Source organism: Cygnus atratus, chromosome Z (genome assembly GCF_013377495.2).
Source record: "Cygnus atratus isolate AKBS03 ecotype Queensland, Australia chromosome Z, CAtr_DNAZoo_HiC_assembly, whole genome shotgun sequence".
Classification (NCBI taxonomy): domain Eukaryota; kingdom Metazoa; phylum Chordata; class Aves; order Anseriformes; family Anatidae; genus Cygnus; species Cygnus atratus.
Window position 1 is genome coordinate 64,724,653 of NC_066396.1, and position 20,677 is coordinate 64,745,329.

Genomic DNA, 20,677 nt, shown 5'->3' on the forward strand with positions numbered 1-20,677 from the left:
TAAATAAATTATATATTAGACACACACTATGTGAAGTCATTACCCAGCTAGGCTCAAAACTAACTTGAAAACAGTAAAGCTTGCACTAAATGTGAATTCTCAGTGCATTTCTTTGACCATCAAGCTTTTTAATAACAAACACATATAATTACAACATAAAGCACGCAGGAGATTCACCAAACAAGAGGAACATTTGCCTTTGACTTCATTTCAGCCAGTATTCATTTCAAGAATCTAGTACTAGAAAGCAATGTTAATTGCCACTCCTAAAGGAAACCTTTGCTCAGAAAGCTTAAGAGACAAAAATTCAACATTCTCTCCCTGCTTAAAAATTCCTGCAAATTAAGAGAAATATTCTGTAGCTTTTGAAAATTTCTACTGCATCTTAACCAAGTCAGCCCACTGCTGCACAATACTTATTCATACCAGGAGCTCACAAAAAACACCACTAGTTCTGGATGCTCAGGGGTAGCTGGAACCTGGGGGCAAAATCTGGACCTCTGAACTCTCAGCAGTCACGTGCAGTCTAGCCTACACCCTGACTCTTCATTTCTGACTACTCAAGGCTGTTGAAGTGAACAATCACAGCCCAAAGTTGTTTTTGAAATGCATTCAGCCAGTGCTAATTTAGCACACCAAATCCCTAGGGCCTTCAACAGGATCTCCACATGTTATAGAGATTTTTTTTTTGGAGAGCCATATTTAAATATTTACAATGTTACACAAAGAAGAATAAAAAAAAAAAACAAGGACATGCTATGAAATATTTAAGAAGACTGTAACTTCACATTTTTTTCAAAACCAAACAGTGAACTTTGCTATTATTTCCGCTGAAATACACAGAGCACTACAACATCCTCTGTGAAAGTATAAAATTTAGACATTATTATGTTGAAAAAAACAAAAACGAAATAACATTGAGGTTAAAAGTCATGCATTCCAAAGACACGAACATCAAGAAATAACATATAATTTAATCAATCCCTTAGTGCTTAATGCCTCAGAGATAATTAAAAACTTACTTCTCATGATCTTGGTGCCTTTCAGTGAGCAAGTGCTCCAACTTTGTCGTGGTCTGCCTTGCTCATCATATTTGATCACAGGCCTGGCAAGTGCCACGTTAAACGTGAACTGAACCAAGCATTACCAACTTCCTTATCACCCTTTTTTCTGCTGTATCCTTACTGGACTATGCCAGCTCTTCACAAAAATCAAATACAAGTAATACTACTGTCATCTTTTGTGAATGTGGACATAACACACTGAAACACTTAATTCAAAAAACTTTAGAAACATTTGCTAATTCCAGACATCCAATTTGTGATACCAAGGAGTAAATCTGGCAGAAAGCTTCTCTAGGAAATGATTTACCAAACCTGTGCAGTTCAACTAAGAATCCGCTGCCATCCAGGTGTCTTCAGAGAGAGTGTCAAAAGTCATCAGAGGAGTTGCCAGGGCAAGGGAAAATCATGTGCACAGCTTTGAGACAAACCTAAGAGACAGATCTCAAGAGGGCCAAGCACTGTTAGAAGTTTAGCCTGAGGTGAGCCTGGTCCTTCCCACAACCTGTCAAAAAGTTGAAGAACTTAAATTTTCAAAACCTTTGTCCCCTGTAGTCTGCTTGGTGAAACAGGGAGTCTGTAGCTTTGTATTACATCAAAAATGTGACTGTTTCCAAGCTGTTTGCACTAACAGAAGGGGCATAAGCCTATTAAAAACCATTACTCCCTTTTTATGGTAGTAGAAAGTAACGTAATGCCAAAGCTGTTGCCAAGCCGGCTCCGGTACCAGACATGTAACTGCATCAGTAGTCTGCTCTGATCAAACTACAGCTTTTTGCCTGTACCAGGTTCCAAGACCTGATCTCTGTTCAGCAGTGCAAAGCCATGCAGTGACTGCAGGGATGTAAGAGCATATTTGGCTGGTTTGGGAATTTCCACAAACTCCTTTTCAGAGCGTGCTCTCATGGTACCTTGTTTCTCCTGCAGATTTGAGTGTCCAAAGGACCTCTCCAGCAACGCGTGGGCAGTCTGTGCATGCACTGAGCTCTTGGGGAAAAAACCACTCATGGAGGCCTGGACATTAACCAGTAACCAAAATCAAATCTTCTGTCTTGTGTTAGATCTCTCCAAACACGCTTGTGCTGAAACTGTTCTTAAGAGAAAAAAAAAAAATAATATTTTGTACTTCTAGTTAAGTGCCTCGATGATCCAGCATTGAGGCCTCCAGTCAAAGGCTGTCAGCCACTACACAAATTGCCTGGCTACTCACTTGCCTCCCCTGATAAATCGATCAATCAGTCCCCAACACTCCTCTGCAAATCTGCTGATGATTTGTAAATGGAATCATGTTTCACTGTCTACAAAATAAGAATTAAGAACTGTTATAATGCAGGAGGCAGAAAGGGGCTTCCGTCATTAAAATTTTGCAACCTCAGCCTGAGTAAATGTTGACTCTTATTGCCTACTTATCACACTGCCCCCATAATCTCACCCTGTTTCCTTAAGAAATACAGAAATTGCCTGCAAGGCAATGTGCTACAAGGAATAAAGATCTTTCATCTTAGTCACCTTCTTTGTTAATAACTGTGATCCTTGCGTACTAAGGATTTCTAATTCAGTCAGCACCAAACAGCTGCTATGCCAAGGACAGCAGTGAAATACAAGGGTCTTATTTAGTGCTCAGGCCAGAAGCACATTGCCACAGTGCTGTACACCCAATGTTCTGCACCAAGCCTTCTTTTTTAAAGTATTAGTCTTGCAGGAACTGCTGAAGATTTTTGGTTGTTTCCTTGGTGTTAAAGGCAAAAAGCTATATCTACATATAAACAATAAATTAACTACAGACATTGAGAATAAAATGAAACTAAGCAACCTGTGGATGTGTCTAAGAGCAGCAAAAGGGAACCGGAATGGCAGGTGGCATAACACTGCTTTATTGCCTTGCTCTACCTGTGACTTCTGGCAAAACATATGGTCTGAGATGCAACAGAGCGTGTTAGAGCTCAACAGAACACACATAGGACCAAGCACACAAGAACTTTCCGAAAATCCATTACATAATGGTAGCAGCTCCTTCATTAGGCCAGGGGCAAGGTCTGCACTAGCAGGGAACATGCAAGAAATGTCAGGCAAAGACGATAGCACTAATCTTTAAGCACCAAAGTCCACATTGGCAAGGAAGAGCATACCCATGAAGTTAAAAACAGGTACTTAACGCATTAACTAAATACAAGATTAGCTGTTATCTTCAGTAAGCTCTGCAGGTAGTCAGTGCAGCAACAACAGCCACTATACAAATCCCCCTGGAATATTCTGTTACTCTTTAAAACAGAGATCTCTGATCAGCACCTGAAAACTCTTGATGGTAACTGGTACAAATTGCTTGGTTTTTGTTCTTTGATTTCTGTCATCAGGAAATGTGAAGACTCTTCTAACTTTCCGAACTTGTATAAGCTGCCTTCAAGTCTCTTCAGATCAGACAGGATTGAGGTGGAACACATCTGTGCTTTCAGCTGTTAACTCTGGGAAAGGCTCCTGCAGGGCCTTCCCCTCTTATAACAACCTACCTGTATCTTTTTTTTTTTTTTTTTTTTTTACCAGACAGGTGAGAATCATAGAATGGTTTGGATTGGAAGGGACTTTAAAGATCGTCTAATTCCAACGCCTCTGCCATGGACAGGAACAAAGGGATGGACAACCAGAGCTCTGATCAGCCCTACTGCCATTCCTGTCCCTGTGCTGCTTTCTGCTTCACAGGTAAAACACCAGTCTAGGCATCTCTTCATAATCCAGCCATCTAGCAATTTAAACATTTGAAGAGCTTACATTTTATGGCAGAAACTGTATACAGGAAGAGGTGCACTGAGGTAAGAGTCAAAACAAATATTTTTCATTTCTTTACTAGCTTATAGAGTCAGATGTTTCCACCCACCCCCGCCCCTGCCCCGGGTCTGCACCTCCCTTCATTGCTATGTACATGTACAGTTATAGAAACAGATACACTTGGTCCAGTTCTGCACTGTTACTGTTAGTAAGTCTGAAGTACTAAACAAATAAGCACCAGGGTCAGTGTAAACACTGAACAAAATGCTTTACTGAATAGTATTAGCAGTGTTTAAACAAGGCGCAAAAAAAATAATCTAATGCGACAAGTCTGCCCCAATCACTGCACTCGCCTCAAAATTTAATGCTACTTGGGAACAGGAAAGAACTACCTCCAGGAAGACCTTGCAAAAGGCTAAGAAAAGAAAAGATGTTTCTTCTCTACCTGGAGAGGTAGCAGCTCATGATTGTTTCCGTGACCATTCCACTATGAGAACCTCTAATACTTCCAAGGGGAAGAGAACACAGCTACTCCAGGTGAACTCTCAGGAACTGTAGAAAGCCACAGAATTTGTAAGTGATAAGAGGCTAGGGACTGGATAGAGGTTAAATTGTTGAAATAATGCAAGGAATGATTACTGAGTTTTTGCTAGAGGCTTACAATACTGAGAGACCTCAGGCAGATCTATTCTAGTCCTGTATCTCTGTGAGTTACCTAGCTCACGCTGCTGTCTCAAAGCAGGACCAACTATACTTCTTAGTCTTGGCAGAAACATTTAAACCTCATGCAAACAGAGTTTCCATACTCTACTGCTGAAAGTTACTCTCATGCTGCAGTATCTTCATTATTCAACACCATTTCATAATAAATCTTTCTCACTTCTAGTGGAGAGGACAAGAAACTGCCCAGAAGAGGATTACAGCATCTCCAATCTGCAGGCTGATTTGCCTCCTTTCTCTTTCTAACAGCCTTTACGTTACTGAGAATTGGTAAAAAGTTCCTGCCCAATGCTCTTTCCTTTCACAGTAAAATAAAAAAAAAAAAAAAGTGCATTTCATTCTTCACAACAATCATCAGTCCAGAAAGTAGTGTAATAGTCATATGCCCTTCTACATTGCTTTCTCTTAAGGACACTCTTCCCCACAAGTTCCCATGCTTCTTAGAGTGCAGTACTTACACTGGTGTCCAGCTTAGTATACACTCCACTCATCATTGGTAAGGACTACTCCTTCTCATATTTGTCTTCCAAAACCCCGGCAGGTACGGCTAACATTAGCATCATGGCCACCTTGTGATGTAAAAGCCCCACGTCTGTTCAGGAGACATGTTACCTAATCTATTGGATCCTATGCTGTGTTACTGATTATTTTTTGTTAAAATCAGCACTTGGCATCAGTTCCTGTTGAATTATCACCCTATTTTCCTTTCCTGAATAATATTTCCAATTCAAATTTATTTTTGATTCTACTCTTGTTCTCCAGAATGTTCACTGTTACTTCTACCTTGCTGTTGATGGCAAGTTTAAATAAGGACACTATCCCATCATCCAGGTCATTAAAACATCAGCTCGTACCAGACCACAAACAGCTCTCTGCAATACCACTCAATAAATCCTTCCAGTGTTGGCATATGCATGTGCTTCTGAATACCTGTAGCCACATATGTGCAACATGTGTGTGTGCATGCATGCCCACCTTCTGCCCCTGTGCAAATATAATGAGTTTGGCTTTGGTCTTTGCTTAGCAACAACTGATGTAGCTTGCAACAGTACAAATAAAACTCAAATGTTAAGAGCATCTGCACTGGATTCAACTAACTTGTACTTTCCACAACTCACGGCATTTTTTAACTAGAAAATATGGCAGAGCTCTTTTAGTGATGCATGTATAACACATGCTAAGCACCCTGCAAAAATGTACAGTAAGTTTCAAAGAAATTGTACTACACAAAACTCCACCCAGGAATAAAAGCAAAACATTTTCAAAAGTTGGTCTACCTCAAGCTTGAAAAGAAATTTTCCTTCTTTCTTTTCATGCACAATAATGCAACAGTGGGTTCTGACCCTAGCCCAGAGTTTCTCTGAGGAACTGTATAATGCAATAGTATTTTTCTGAAAATATTTAGAACAGAGAGCGAAAAAATGCAGGCTCATTTGAGCATTTAGCTTAGCTAAACAAAACTGCTAAGCAAATGTGGAAGCTGAAGAGGAAAGGAAAGTGGCAGACTTGCACAGACTTGCTAGCGGGGTGCTCAGAGTTACATTGCTGTCAGAAATTCCCTAGGTAAAATTAAAAAGAAATGCATTGTGCTCAGGCATTTTTATAAATTCCTGAGAGATACCATGAATATTAATAAGAACATTTTTTAAAACAGTCTGTTAAATATTAAAGTATGTGCATGTATGCCATAGAGACGTACAACAATTGAATAAAAATTTGCTCTTCCCACAGGACTAACTAATACATATTTTTCTGCACTTCAGAGAAATTCTTGTTAACCCAAACTAACATGTTCAAAATAAGAAGATTCAATGATCTGGCAGTTTTTAAGAACAGATTACTGACATGGTTTTGAATGTTTCTTAGATGAAATCACTAACATTAACACCTTCACATTAATCGATTGGTGTCAGCAGAATTCTGGAGAGCTATGCTGCAGACTCCAACACCAAAGTAGTAATCAATTAAGGAAGTCAGCTGAAAAAAAATGATGCAAAGATCAGAGTTGTCAATGGCGAAATAATCTCATCTCAGTGGTGTCAAAGGAAGAGTAAAAAAAATGTCATACACTTATTTCATAACAAAAGAAAACTACTGTAAACAAAGATCTAATTAAACAACAATACACAGATAACTAATGAAAATCTATGAATAAATTCCTCAGAAATCTGTACTATAGGGCATATTTATGTAATTCAATGCAAGATACATTTAGGCAGAAATTGTACAAGCTTTTCTCTCCTTTTTAAAAAATACTACTGAAGAACATACTTGCTAAAAAATGCAGTGATTTTATTTAGAGAGTACTAAAGCTCCAAATAACAGAGTTAAACACCAAGAAAATAATAATCATATATATTCAGTTTAGTCCGTGGAAATCACTTAACATTTTTACATCTGAAGCACTTTTTTCCCCAAAAGGGAGAAACAAAGCCACTGAATTTTGTCGGCATGTTCCATCCATAAACAACACTTAAGCACAAACAATGTCGCATTGTTAAGCTGCAAATTCTTGTATCTGCTGAGTTAGCAAAGATGTCCACAGCAGGGTGTTGAGAAGGGGGGCATTAAATACCACTCAAAATAGGGTTCTCATTTCTCCGTACTCTTTGTTTGGCTATCACCATCATGAGGGCCTCTTCCACATTACATGCCATAGAAAGCTACCTGACACAATCTGTTGTGCATTCTTTACCTTCCACAGGCAAACCATCAGAATCTATTAAAATTACTTTACGCCGATAGCACTAGAGACATGACAAATCACAGGCCAAGAGTCAGATACCAAAGAATGTGTCTTAGGGCATTGAGGCCAGGCGGATTTGCAAGCAAATGATATTGTGTGAAGCTGGCATGCTCAGTGCATGACAAACTGATGCAATTTCAGTACTGTCGGAGAAGCTGGCTGAGATTTCTCTGATGCTGGCTATGGTTAGTGTACAGAATTGTGCAGAGTTCCCAGATTTGAATCACTTGGGGCCTGAGAGGGCTTCACTTGACAAGCCACAAATAATTACACTACACTCTTTCTATTATACTCTATTATTTTGCCTCTTATCAGTAAGCTTTGAGCACTCATGAACAAGCAAGGTCGCTTCTATTTTGACCATGATGCAACAAAACATTGTTCTTTCGTGATATGATAAATAAAATGCAGCCCTGCAGACTAAACATTTTTATCAGGTCCATTTTCCACTTTTATAAGCAACAACAACTTTGGGAGCTTGTTAGCACAGTAGAGGTTGGAAATAACCATGTAGGCAGGTTCATGAGCTTTTCACTTAGGAGTGTGATACAGCTATCTCGTTACTGCAAAAACTCATTTGAGAAATGGGGCATTAAGTTCTTAGCCCTTAACAGATAACAGTTATATCTGTGATTACTTTAAGCAGGTTTTTACCCCCTTTCAAATCAGCAATTTTTGACAATTTAGTTGGTGAGTAGCAAAAAATAGTTTTAAATGTACACTAGATTGCCACTTCTTACCTAGACACCAAATGCATTTCTAAACTAAAGTTAACTGCATTTTCCTGTGTTAGCTCACAAAATGTACTATTCAAACACCCAAGCAGATTGAAAGTTTTGCTTTACTAGTATTGTCTTGGCCACTGAATTTAAGAACAATAATGACATTCATAGCATTCACAAAAAAAAAAAAAAAAAAAAAGGAGGATCAAAAGAAGAAGCAGTGGCATTCATGGCTTAGGCAACTAAATTCTAGTCACCTTTTCCTAGTTCACAGAACATTCAACTTTCAGAAAAAAATGTCTTCCTTCTCCCATGGACTAGGTAAAAATCAGGCTTATAATTTAGGGTTCTGTGCTACAAACCAGATGCTACTCCTACTTTTCAGTCTTAGAACTAGGTTTAGAGATTTTCCAAAGCTGCAATTAGCCACAAACCATCTAGTAGCAAAGGAAAAACTCAAACATGAATACTAAATGCATGTAGGAATAAAATGATTCTTAAAACCATTCCTGATTGCTATTAGCGTACTCCCTTTACACTTACTTTTTGGATAGATATATAGTAGAAATTATGCACCAGAAGGAAAAGAGAAAGTGTTAAAAGATTTCTTAACTGAAAACAATGAACTTAAAATATATTATCCTACTTCATCTCTAATTCAGGCCAACACAAAGATTGTCTTATCTGAGAGAAGACAATTACTATCCTTTCTAGAACTCCTGATAAGTTCTTACGAAGTTCTGTTTTAAAAGGGAAGAATATTCGTTCCATTTTCCTAACTCGTATGAAGAATTTATGACAAAGCCTAGAAGTCTGACATCATATTTCTGCCAAGGGAAGGCAAAATTGAAAAAAACAAAGAACCAGATTGTGATGTATAGGAAAAATACAGCAGGAAAAATACAGCATACTCAGCCACACTTCAGAATCTACTTGAGCTTTGTAATCTGTGTCAAAACAGATTTTTTAAAACACTCACTCAATGGTGAAAAGAATGAATTGCTACCAGTCACGCATCCACATTTTAAGCGCTCAGCAAAATGGAAGGCCTCTGATATTTTCTATTCAATACCAAAAGTGGATGCTTTTTTTTTTTTTTACTGCCCTTTTATGCTCTCTCATTATGATTTGAAAACAGAAGCTAGGTCTTTGTATTTTAGAGGTAGAATGGATCTTTTATTAAAATATAGCTTTTAAATGTTCTCTAACATACTTTTAAAAATGGAATGGTTTGGAATTTCATGTAGCTTATGTCACTGCAGAACATATTTTTTCTTAAAATTTGGCAAAACTCAGAAAAGCAACAGGCTAATACATTTTCTGATCCTATAATGGCATTGGACTGAACTCCAAATCTGTTTTACAGTTACATAGCATTCAACTCCAAATACGTTTTGTTTTTTCTTCACAGGTTTCAAGCAAAGTAAATGTTGTTATAACATTCTTTGACATTCCTGTAAATCTATTAGTTCTTTAATTTGTGATTAAAATGAAGACATGTTCCTTATATTTTCACATCTCAAGAGTACATGAAAGTTAGAGTGTAATTACCATCACAGCTTGACTGCAAGGCAGACACATGACCAGGTAGTTCTCTTCCTGGACAGAGCTTGATCACTTAGTAACAAGAAAGGAATCTAAATGCAAAGAAACTGAGACCTATGTGAGGCCACAGGTAAAGGCAGTTCACTGAGGTACGTAGTATGGTCACTTTTCATAAAAGCAGTTCACTGTAATCAATACAAACTTGCTGCTAAACAATTGATTGTTTCACTGCACAATCAAGACTTTGTTTGTCCTTATGGAAGAGATGGTAGGACGGCTTTAGATTTCATTATTTTCCAATTTGGAAATACTGCAACACATGAATACCTTCTGCTCCAGTACAAAAACAGAATCCATTTTTAAAAAGTGAATCAATTGCAGGATGAGACAAGGAATACATAAAATAAAATAATGGAGATCAGTAATTCCTTTCTCACAATTCTCAAGGTACACTAGTGGGAAAAAAGACTACCACGGAAGTCCCATACCATTTTCACTATACTAAAGCATTAAGTAGTCTTGCAATAATGATGCTATAACATTGCAGTAACGATGCAGGGTAAGGACAGACGTTACTTATCACAGCATCTCATCGGGAAACAGCTATTATCAGTGTAAGCAAGAGTGAGTTTTGAAACTCTCTGTACCATGCAGACAGTTTAACAACTGTTGCCTAGAGGCCCTGGTCTTAACTGTGACCCACAAACACTGTGATTCACAAATAAATAATCTACTAAATGGAAGATGCTGTGGAGGCTTGAGGGTCATTCGTGATACACTACCAACCCTACCTGCACTGGTTGCAGCTTGGGACTTGGTGGATGAGGGAAGGGCTGTGGATGTGGTTTACCTTGACCTCAGTAAGGCTTTTGACACCGTTCCCCACAACATTCTCCTCAAGAAACTGGCTGCTCGGGGCTTGGACTGGCGTACGCTTCGCTGGGTTAGAAACTGGCTGGATAGCCGGGCCCAGAGAGTTGTGGTGAATGGAGTCAAATCTGGTTGGAGGCCGGTCACAAGTGGTGTCCCCCAGGGCTCGGTACTGGGGCCGGTCCTCTTTAATATCTTTATCGATGATCTGGATGAGGGCGTCCAGTGCACCCTCAGTAAGTTTGCAGATGACACCAAGCTAAGTGCGTGTGTCGATCTGCTCGAGGGCAGGAAGGCTCTGCAGGAGGATCTGGATAGGCTGGAGCGATGGGCTGAGGCCAACTGTATGAAGTTCAACAAGGCCAAGTGCCGGGTCCTGCACCTGGGGCGCAACAACCCCAAGCAGAGCTACAGGCTGGGAGATGAGTGGTTGGAAAGCTGCCTGGCCGAGAAGGACCTGGGAGTATTGGTTGATAGTCGGCTGAATATGAGCCAGCAGTGTGCTCAGGTGGCCAAGAAGGCCAACAGCATCCTGGCCTGTATAAGAAGCAGTGTGGCCAGCAGGTCTAGGGAAGTGATTGTGCCCCTGTACTCGGCTCTGGTGAGGCCGCACCTTGAGTACTGTGTTCAGTTTTGGGCCCCTCGCTACAGGAAGGACATGGACGTGCTCGAGCGAGTCCAGAGAAGGGCGACCAAGCTGGTGAGGGGTCTGGAGAACAAGTCTTACGAGGAGCGGCTGAGGGAGCTGGGCTTGTTCAGCCTGGAGAAGAGGAGGCTCAGGGGCGACCTTATCGCTCTCTACAGTTACCTTAAAGGAGGCTGTAGCGAGGTGGGGGTTGGTCTGTTCTCCCACATGCCTGGTGACAGGACGAGGGGGAATGGGCGAAAGTTGCGACAGGGGAGGTTTAGGTTGGATGTTAGGAAGTACTTCTTTACCGAAAGGGTTATTAAGCATTGGAACGGGCTGCCCAGGGAGGTGGTGGAGTCGCCATCCCTGAAGGTCTTTAAAAGACGTTTAGATGTAGAGCTTAGCGATATGGTTTAGTGGAGTACTTAGTGTTAGGTCGGAGGTTGGACTCGATGATCTTGAGGTCTCTTCCAACCTAGAAATCTGTGTCTGTGTCTGTGTCTGACTCAAAAGCATCTTCACAGATTTCCTACACACACATTTCTAGAGCTGAAGGTTGTTACGAACAGGAGGGGGAGCTCTCACCGCACCGGCAGTGGAGGAAGGGGAGGAAAAGTGGTGTTTCGATGAGCACCTGGAACGCAGATGGTGCCCCTTTCTCGTATGCTCTTTCCTTCCCATCTTATTCCAACACCCAGAGGTACCCAAGCACTGCTGTAGTGCACCAGATAACTTCATTTAAAACATAACATACAATGTTTATTGGTTTACAAAATGTGAAATGCTTGTTGCATTGTACTTAGGTAGAAGTGACAGTAGTAATAATAATAATAATAATAACAACAATAACAACAACAATAATAATAATAATAATAATAATAAAGGCCATTCCAGGGAAGAGAGTATCCATGTTTTAGCTACAAGGTACTCGTCATCAGGAAGTCCTTTTATTTCCTATAAAGGACGCAATGACACTTTCAAAGTAAATGACAACACTTCTGCTTTGCCATCAAAATCCTCTGTCAGAGGACCCTAACAAAACGCTATTTTAGCCTTCCCCAAGCCGCAGAAATCTAAGGCTTACCAAAAAGTGAAAATGAAAAGTTGATACATGTCTTCCCACAATTCTTGTAAAAACATAATGCAAAATGATGGTTGCTGACAGTAATAATGATCAAAATGCACTAACTGCTTAGCAGCCTGCCCAGGGACACGGAACAACAGGAGCACTTCCAGCAGGCTCAGGGGCAGCACTGTGGTCCAACCGCCTAGCGCCCTGCCAGGCCAGCCGCCTGTGCTGGGGTCTCCTCATTCCCAGCACGTCAGGGAACGCACGCCTCTCCACGCCTCAGCAAAGCTGGGTCCAGGCTGGCTAAACTTTGTCCTCAACTGCCTATTGAGTAAGAAACACAACCAGGTCACCAAGCTGTAGTACAAAGTTCCATCGATTTCTTTCCTATTTTTTTCTGTATTCCAAGAACAACCAAGACTTAAAGACCATTATTCAAGATCCACTAAGATTTGAATGTATATTCAGCCTCCACATAAGCTACCCTTTAAATTCCTCCATATTAAACTTTCAAAAATGGACTTAAAAAGCGAGATAGCTAAGGTTGAGAATGAAGCATTCATGCAAATTATTAGCAAATTCTCATAAAGTCTGCAAAAATTAGAATTAGAATGGGTGGATATCTGTTAGTGTTTTCCAGCTGATAGTTTTGAATTGTAATGGTCTGAAGAGTAGACGTGTAAGATTTCCTGTTATCCTAAAAATAAATATCTATTATTAAAAAGACAGTTTTCTAAAACTGTTCCTTCAATATGAATTTAATATGATAGCCTAGTCACTGCTGTAGATGAAAAACACATCTTCAACTTTTTAAGGACTCAGCAGCCACCTACCAAAAATGGTATCATTACAAACTGAAATTCCAAGATAATAAATGACATTACAATGATAACTAATGAACAGTTAAACCTGAAATGAATTGCATTGGACATTAAAAAGTTCAAAGGCCAATTAAAATCTGCATTACCATAATAAAAAATAGAGCGATCAATTACATCTTCCCTCATGTTGGATTTCTAAGCCTGGTATGTTTTCACTCCTCCAGGGAAGTGAAGAATGTATTAATGCTATCTTTGTTGACAAGATTTTATAAGTAGCATAACTTGATGTTATATAGACAGAAAACACCAGCACAAGCAGTTAAGCATGAATCCCTCTGATGAAATAATTCCACTGGTAGCATTGTATTATTAACAAAGTTTTACCACTACTACCTCTCAAAGATTCAATGAAATTCAAATACATCTTTACTGTGATGCATGTTTGAATGCTCAGCTATCTCCTATCTTTCTGAAAACATAACTTCCTCATCAAAACCACAAATCAGTAATCTTGTGAGAGAACTGTGGAATGGACGCTCAGCAGTTATGGTTTACTGTCAGAAAGTGTCAACTCTTGGTCTTTCAGATGGTAAATTGATACAGGTCATCATTCTACTACTTCTCTATTTTACTGCTGAACTCCCTAAAGAGCACATTGAGAGTGATTTCTTGCTCTAAGAAATGTTACATGGCCCTTTCCACTGACATGGCGCTTTTCGTGACTGTGAATCAGTGGTTTTGAACAACTGCACAACAATTAGAGAGATCACCGGAACTATATGTCTCTGTCAAATCTGCCTACATCCCCAAACTGATTAAACACAAAACCAGAAACAGTTCTAACTGATCGTTATGTACACGATCAGTCTGTTTTTTCACTTTGGTTTTACTTTTTTTCCAGTTTCTGCCTTAGCTGCCTTCAAGTGCACTGCACAATTATCTTTTGACTTGCTTTATACCCTTCAAGTTCCCACTGCATACAAAGCAGTCAGTTTCATATCACTGATTCAAAGTCTGTCAACAGGAAAACTGACTGGAGGAAAGAAAATTAATCACCAGATCTGCCAAATGCACAAGTTAACCAAAAAAGAAATTTTGATCTTTGTCCTAAATTATTGGTTCTATATCATCTGCTAATTCATTCTCCTCCACTGGAACTGAAGAAAGCAATGGTCTCCCACCTCATTTTTCTGACATTACAGAATCATTGGTATCTCTCAAATCAACTTTATTCTCTTCTTCTTCTGATGTAGGAGAGAGAATATGTGTACACACCTGCCATGACTCCCTTGTACATACACCACAACATTTAAAAGCTCTCTGTTTAGATATTGTGACAAAAAGAATATCTAACTTGCTACAACAGACCCAACATTTCTACTTATCTCCCCTGAACTTGGTTGTAGTTACTGCTTTTCAGAAGGACTTGTGATTCAAAGTAAAACTTGGTGAGCTTGCACAAGGCAGACTGGTGAGAACGAAGTCTTCATCCTCACCAGTATCGTCCTCAAGGCATGCAGACTCAGTTCAGATTTTTTAAACTACAAAATTCACATGGTCCAGAGGCTCAGAGAAAGACTTGGAACAGTAATGCTTGAAGTTTCTAAAGTAAACGCATTCACATAATTACTCCATGCTTTACAACAACAATACTTACAAATATTCCCCCTTTATCACTCGCTACAGTGGCCTAGTCTTGGGCTACCTATAGAAGAACACCTAACAGATTCGCTTTTTGACTCTGTGCATACCTACATTAAGAACAAAGAATGCTGAAGTACATAATCTATACCAAACTTCAAGCCTGTGCAATTTTATACTTCATAAGCAAGAGTATAGCCTAGTAATTAAACTGCTGCTTCTGTGAAGATAAAGTCTACATACTTTCAAAAAAATCTATGGCACTCACTGTCTTACAGGTCATATCTTGCTTCCACAACATTTGCAACTCCAAGAGCAATTTTGGGAGTAGTATTGAAGTGTTAATTAAAAACGTAGTAAGCACATGTGTCAGTCAAGTATGCCCTCTGCTCTATAACACATTTAAATGTATGTCACCTTGACCTGCAATATACCACTGTAAAAAATTTTTGGTCAATATAAATCAAACATACACTAATTTATTCAGCAAGTTCCCTAGCATCAGAATCAACATTAGAAATCTAACTAGTATTTATTATTCTGTTATTGACAAAGGGAGCATATTTAAATGATAACAAGAACACATGGGTGTCATTTTGAAGTTAAATTGTTCCCTAGAGATATCCTTAGTAAGCGTCTACATTTAAAGGTCATTCACTGCCAAATTATGAACAACTGTTGCATTTATTAGCACAGGCTCAATAGTTTGGAAGGTAGTGTCATCAATTTAAACTGACAATGAAATCTAGTTGTCCACAAGGAAAACAGACATTTTCCTTATTCTGTATTTCACTGTTTTACATATGCCCCAAATAAAACTGGAACAAGTGCAAGTCTACTCAAGATTTTTTTTTTTTTTTTTTTTTGGGGGGGGGGGGGGGTTGAGGGTGGAAGGTTTTAGGCTTTTATATCTGAGAAGAGTGCTTTAGTAAAGCTGAGCTCCTGAAACAAAGACAGAAGGGAGAGAGCTCCCCATTTACTTTGTTGACTGAGCACTATCTAAAGTGTGGCACTACAGATTTTTGCCTCATTTTTCTTTCTAATCTTTTCTCTCCTGAGCTGACCTTTTCATTGGCCAAGACCCCACCCCTTCTACTTCTTGATTTCTCCCTGGTTTTCCCTTTGAAGACGGGAAGCAGTTTCCAGTTTCTGTAATCTTCACCCTCTCCAGAACTCCACTCTGCTTCTGCAGCTGATGCCTGACAGGTCTCTCCCCATGCTGTCTTCCCAGTGCTGCCCAGTGGTACCAAGCAGAGAAAGAAAACCACCAGGTTTCAGGAAAGCAAGCTGAAAGTAAACCAGCCAGTTGGTAACAACCTTCCTTACAGAAAAGGGCAAACACTCTTTCCATCTCTCCTTTCCAGGCAGTGAGATGGTGGCAGGATGAGTGTATCCTGTTCTGACAAAGAAGGAACCAGAAGCCCAGAGATGTCAAGAAAGCATATCTTGTTACATGCAGAGACTCTGCAGAGAGAAGGGGGTCCCTTACAGTCTGCCATTTCACGCAGGAGGTTACCACCATCACCACTTGTAGCAAAGAAATGAGGACAACCATCAATACTCTTCTCAAAAACCACTTTTTCAGACCCATTTCTCTGTCATGGCCTCTGACAACCACAGCACAGAAGTCACACTCTGAGACCTCCTGGCACATTCATTACCAGCCTGGTAGGGAACCAACGCACACCAAGCTGCATCATCCTCTACATCATTAATCACATCATCTCTGGTATCCCTTTGTTTCAGCCATGTTTGAAAGCACTGTCATTCTGAGCAAGCTAGCACTTGTGGGAAAGAGAGTGGTAGAAGATCAGCTGGGTTGAGCAGTACTTCTAGGATCATCATCATACTGTTTTGGAGGTTAATACTGTACATAAGCCTGATGATGTAAGATAACCAATTGAATTACCCATACCCTTAAGGGGAAGATGTATGAGGAGCGGCTGAGGTCACTTGGCCTGTTCAGCCTGTTCAGCCTGGAGAAGAGGAGGCTGAGGGGAGACCTCATCATGGTCTACAGCTTCTTCATGAGAGGGAGTGGACGGCAGGCACTGATCTATTCTCTTTAGTGACCATTGATAGGACCTGAGGGAATGGTGTCAACCTGCGACATGGGAGGTTCAGGCTGGATGTCAGGAATAGGTTCTTCACTGAGAAGGTTGTCGCACACTGGAACAGGCTCCCTAGGGACACAGTCATGGCACCAAACCTGCTGGAGTTTAAGAAGCGTTTGGACGGTGCACTTCATCATATGGTCTGAATTTTTGGGTAGACCTGTGTGGTGCCAGGAGTTGGACTCGATGATCCTTGTGGGTCCCTTCCAACTCGGGATATTATATGATTTCATTTCATAGAAAAAACATACTCTGTTCATATACTTCATGGTACTCCAGCATGGCACCCATTCCCTTTAATCTGAAAGGCTGCGTTTCAAAGAGAGTCAGTATGTCACAGCGCCACTTTCACCTCTTACCTATCTTTTCTAATTCATCAGACTCAGGTAGCCCAGAACTGGCGAAACATCTACTTAATCACAAGAAGTCTTCAATACCCTGCAACCTCCATATTTTAGAGCAGTATCTACTAAAACCACAGCCTCTGACTATGAATCCTGCATTGGCCCCCCAAAAAATGAGAGCTGATGTGGTCTGGACACTGACACATTTCCATGCTCCAAGTCTCCAGGTGAAGTCACCTTTTTTTTCAATGCGAAATGATTGCTGTTATTGTTTCCTTTTAGGTAAATCTCTCTTCCTGCACAGTACCTTTCTACCCAGCACAGAGCAACAGTAAGCTCTCACCAACCTCAGTTTTGCTGGAGGGCGGGCTTACAGTAGGCTCACATGCACTGGCTGTGATTTTCAGTCCTTGATACAACACTTATGCAAACTACGTAGTAGAGTAGCAAATTTACAATTACATGAGAGTAAGTCTTGCTCATGTATAGTCAATAAGCTCTTTAAGGCATAAAGGAAAACCACTGTGCTGTTATCAGAACAGACGTCTACATCCTCTCCCACAAGTATGCCTGGCCCAGAGAAACTTTAGCTATGACTTCTAGTACAGCTTCACTCACGGTCAGGGAAACCCTAGAACTGATGCATCAGACAGCTTAAAGAACCACGTTTTTGAATGGGATGCAGTACAGAAATTCACACCCCTGACTGAAGAGGCAAAGTAATTACATGAAAAATTATTAAGTTTCTATTGCGCTACAGCAGGCTTCAGATGGATGCGCGCCACTCATCACCAGTGACCAGAGCGGACCACTGCTGTAACAACCAGACCATTTCCACTTTCAAGATTATTCGTGTGATTTCTAGAAATACAGCTTCGTTTCAGATTTGGATGATGCTCACGCACCTTGACCCAAGCCAGAAAGGCAGTTACGCTCTCACAACCATGCTCCCAAAGCATCCCACACGGCTGAGCCGGGCCGGGGCAGCTCGCTGGGCTGTCGTTCCCCACTCGTGCCCAACCCACCTTCCCTCGCGGCTGCAGGCCCCACACCGCTCCCGCAGCACCCTCCGCGAGCAGCAGCCCGGCGAGGAAGGCCACCGCCGCTCGCCCTCCCCGCAGCCCCCGCGCCCCGCTGCCGTTACCCCTAACGGCTCGGCAAGATTTAAAAACCAAACCGGGGGCTGCGGGGACGGGGCCCCGCTGAGCTCCCCCGGCTCCCTCACCGTGTACCCCCGCTCCAGCTCGCTCTCCTCGTGGCGGAAGGAGGGGATGTACACCTCCATGGCCCCGTCCCCGCCGCCGCCGCTGCCACCCCTCACCGGCGCCGCCGGCCGTTGAACGGCGCCGCCGCCGCCATCGCCCCGCCGCACGTGACGCCGCGCACGTGACGCGGGGCTGGGCGGCCGTTGGGACGCGGCCGTTGAGCGGCCGGTGGAGGCGCTGAGGGGCGGCCTCGTACAGGCAGAGATCGGTGCTGCGGCACCGCACAGGGCCTAAGGGAGACTCGTACAGATCTAACGGTGTATTCGTACAGACCTAAATCCACACAGCGCAAAGCCCTCACTGCCCTTCCTCGGCCAACAGGCTCCCGACAGCGGTGCGAGTACCTGTCTGTGACAATGCCCGCTCCGGATGGATAGGGGAAGTTAAACAAATAAAAAGAGATCCGCACTGAGGAAAGTTGCCTGAACTCTTAATTATTTACTTACCAGAGCACTCTGAACCATTGCAGATAAGTGTGGGTGATTTTTATCTACTGGGCAAGTCAACTAAGGTCTCCTACTGCAGCCGTACTGATGACAAAAAGCAATGGATGCAGGAAGAAATGGGTGCAGAGGGATATGAGACCTGCCCAGCAGGCTGCGTAGCATTCTCACCTCACTCACAACTGCTAACTTGGCACCTCAAACCATAGAATCACAGAATCATTAAGGTTGGAAAAGACCTCCAAGATCATCTGGTCCAACCATCCCCCCACCACCAATGTCAACCACTAAACCATGTCCCTAAGCACCATGTCCAACCTCTCCTTGAACACCCCAGGGACGGTGACTCCATCGCCTCCCTGGACAACCCATCCCAATGCCTGAGTGCTCTTTCTGAAAAGAAATGTCTCCCCATTTCCAACCTAAACCTACCCCGGCGCAGCTTGAGGCCATTCCCTCTAGTCCTATCAGGAGTTCCCTGTGAGAATAGGCCGACCCCCAGCTCCCCACACCTTCCTTTCAGGTAGTATGCAGAAGCTCTGTCAGGTGGCCACAAACTGCACCTCACTCTGTATGCCTTTATGAATGCTGGAGAGCCCCAGTGGCTACACAGTCAGATGGGAAACTTCACCATCTCTCACTCTTTAAGAAGTAGCTACCATTATAAATTCTTGCATGCGCAGGGGTTGATTTTGCATAAACAGAATCAAAAACTACCTTAAAAGTGGACACAAATGATAAATGATTGCTGTTGTCTGGCATATGGCTACACTAGCTCAGTGTTTCTAGGACCAGCTTTCAGAAGCATCTTCTGAAAACTAATTGGCTTCATTCTAGACAAGAAACATTAAGGAGAAAAAAAAAAGTTACAAGCTCTTTTCCCTCCATTTCTCTTTGTTTTACTGCCAGCTAAATTTAATTGTATTTTGCTCTAAGCAAAGACCTATGACCTGAAGAATTCAATACAAAATAGAATGCTTTGACTAAAAACAAGTGGGGGGGGGGGATGGGAAACACAGCTTAAGCAAAGTAAGAGCCATACATAATAAAAAATGGCCTGAAATCAAAGCTAGCTAGTCCTCGGACATTTATTTCTGCATAATGCTGCTCCTTGTGCTGGTGACCTCAGCTGCTGATGACCAGCAGACAGTCCTAGTGATGCTCTGTGGTAGCGGTGACACAAGCAAACAGATTTCATTCCCAGTCCCAGTACGCCATTTGACATTGCCTGTGTTGTAGGCGTCAAATTCTTGGAACACAATGGAGACTAAAGACATTGAATAAGGCATCTGACTTTTCCCCAAAACGAACTCTGGTGAATACATTATTACAATCATCCCAAGGGAAGATATGTTACATATTAATAGTCTAATTAGTCCAATAAACATGGGCATGCTAGAGTATAACTCTATCATACTTGGTATTTCTGGTTAAAACTCCAATCTTTTAATCTTAGTTTCTGTTCTCCAAGTACAAAATGGATGAACCATTTGAATGCTGTAATGCATTGATACTGATGAGAAGCTAGTAGAAGAATTTCACAGGGGGAATATTTGTGGTTGTTTGCCATCTAATAACCAATAACTTCAAAAAGCTACTTTTTGCCCTAATACCATATAACTTATTAACAAAGAAAAGTTTGAGACATTAATCTGGCTTCAAATTCAATAGTACTTAATGGAACTTTTGACTGTGCATCAGCCAAGAGGAACAAGGAAGATTACATGGTGAGCTGAATTCAAATACATCAATATGTTTTGGAATGTTAAATACTTAATTTGCACAATATATCATCATTAGTTTGTTAATCTCTAAAGTTACTGCCGAGGGAAAAATAGGATTTCTCCGCATGGCTGACAGACCAAGGACCGTCTTTGTCTCACACGTTGAGGAATAAAAATTTAAGAAACATTAATTCATAAAAT

At 41.3% G+C, this 20,677-nt stretch overlaps 1 protein-coding gene across 2 annotated transcripts in view; it reads right to left on the reverse strand.

Annotated features, from left to right (window-relative positions):
* SNX24 (sorting nexin 24) overlaps positions 1–18,431 on the reverse strand; it is a 94,637-nt gene extending 76,206 nt beyond the window's left edge. For both annotated transcript variants that reach the window (XM_035567019.2, XM_035567018.2), the window contains exon 1: positions 18,270–18,431. In XM_035567019.2, coding sequence (XP_035422912.1) covers positions 18,270–18,329 — 60 coding nt within the window. In that variant the 5' untranslated portion in view covers positions 18,330–18,431. The remainder of the gene's footprint in view (positions 1–18,269) is intronic.
* Positions 18,432–20,677: the final 2,246 nt, after the last annotated feature.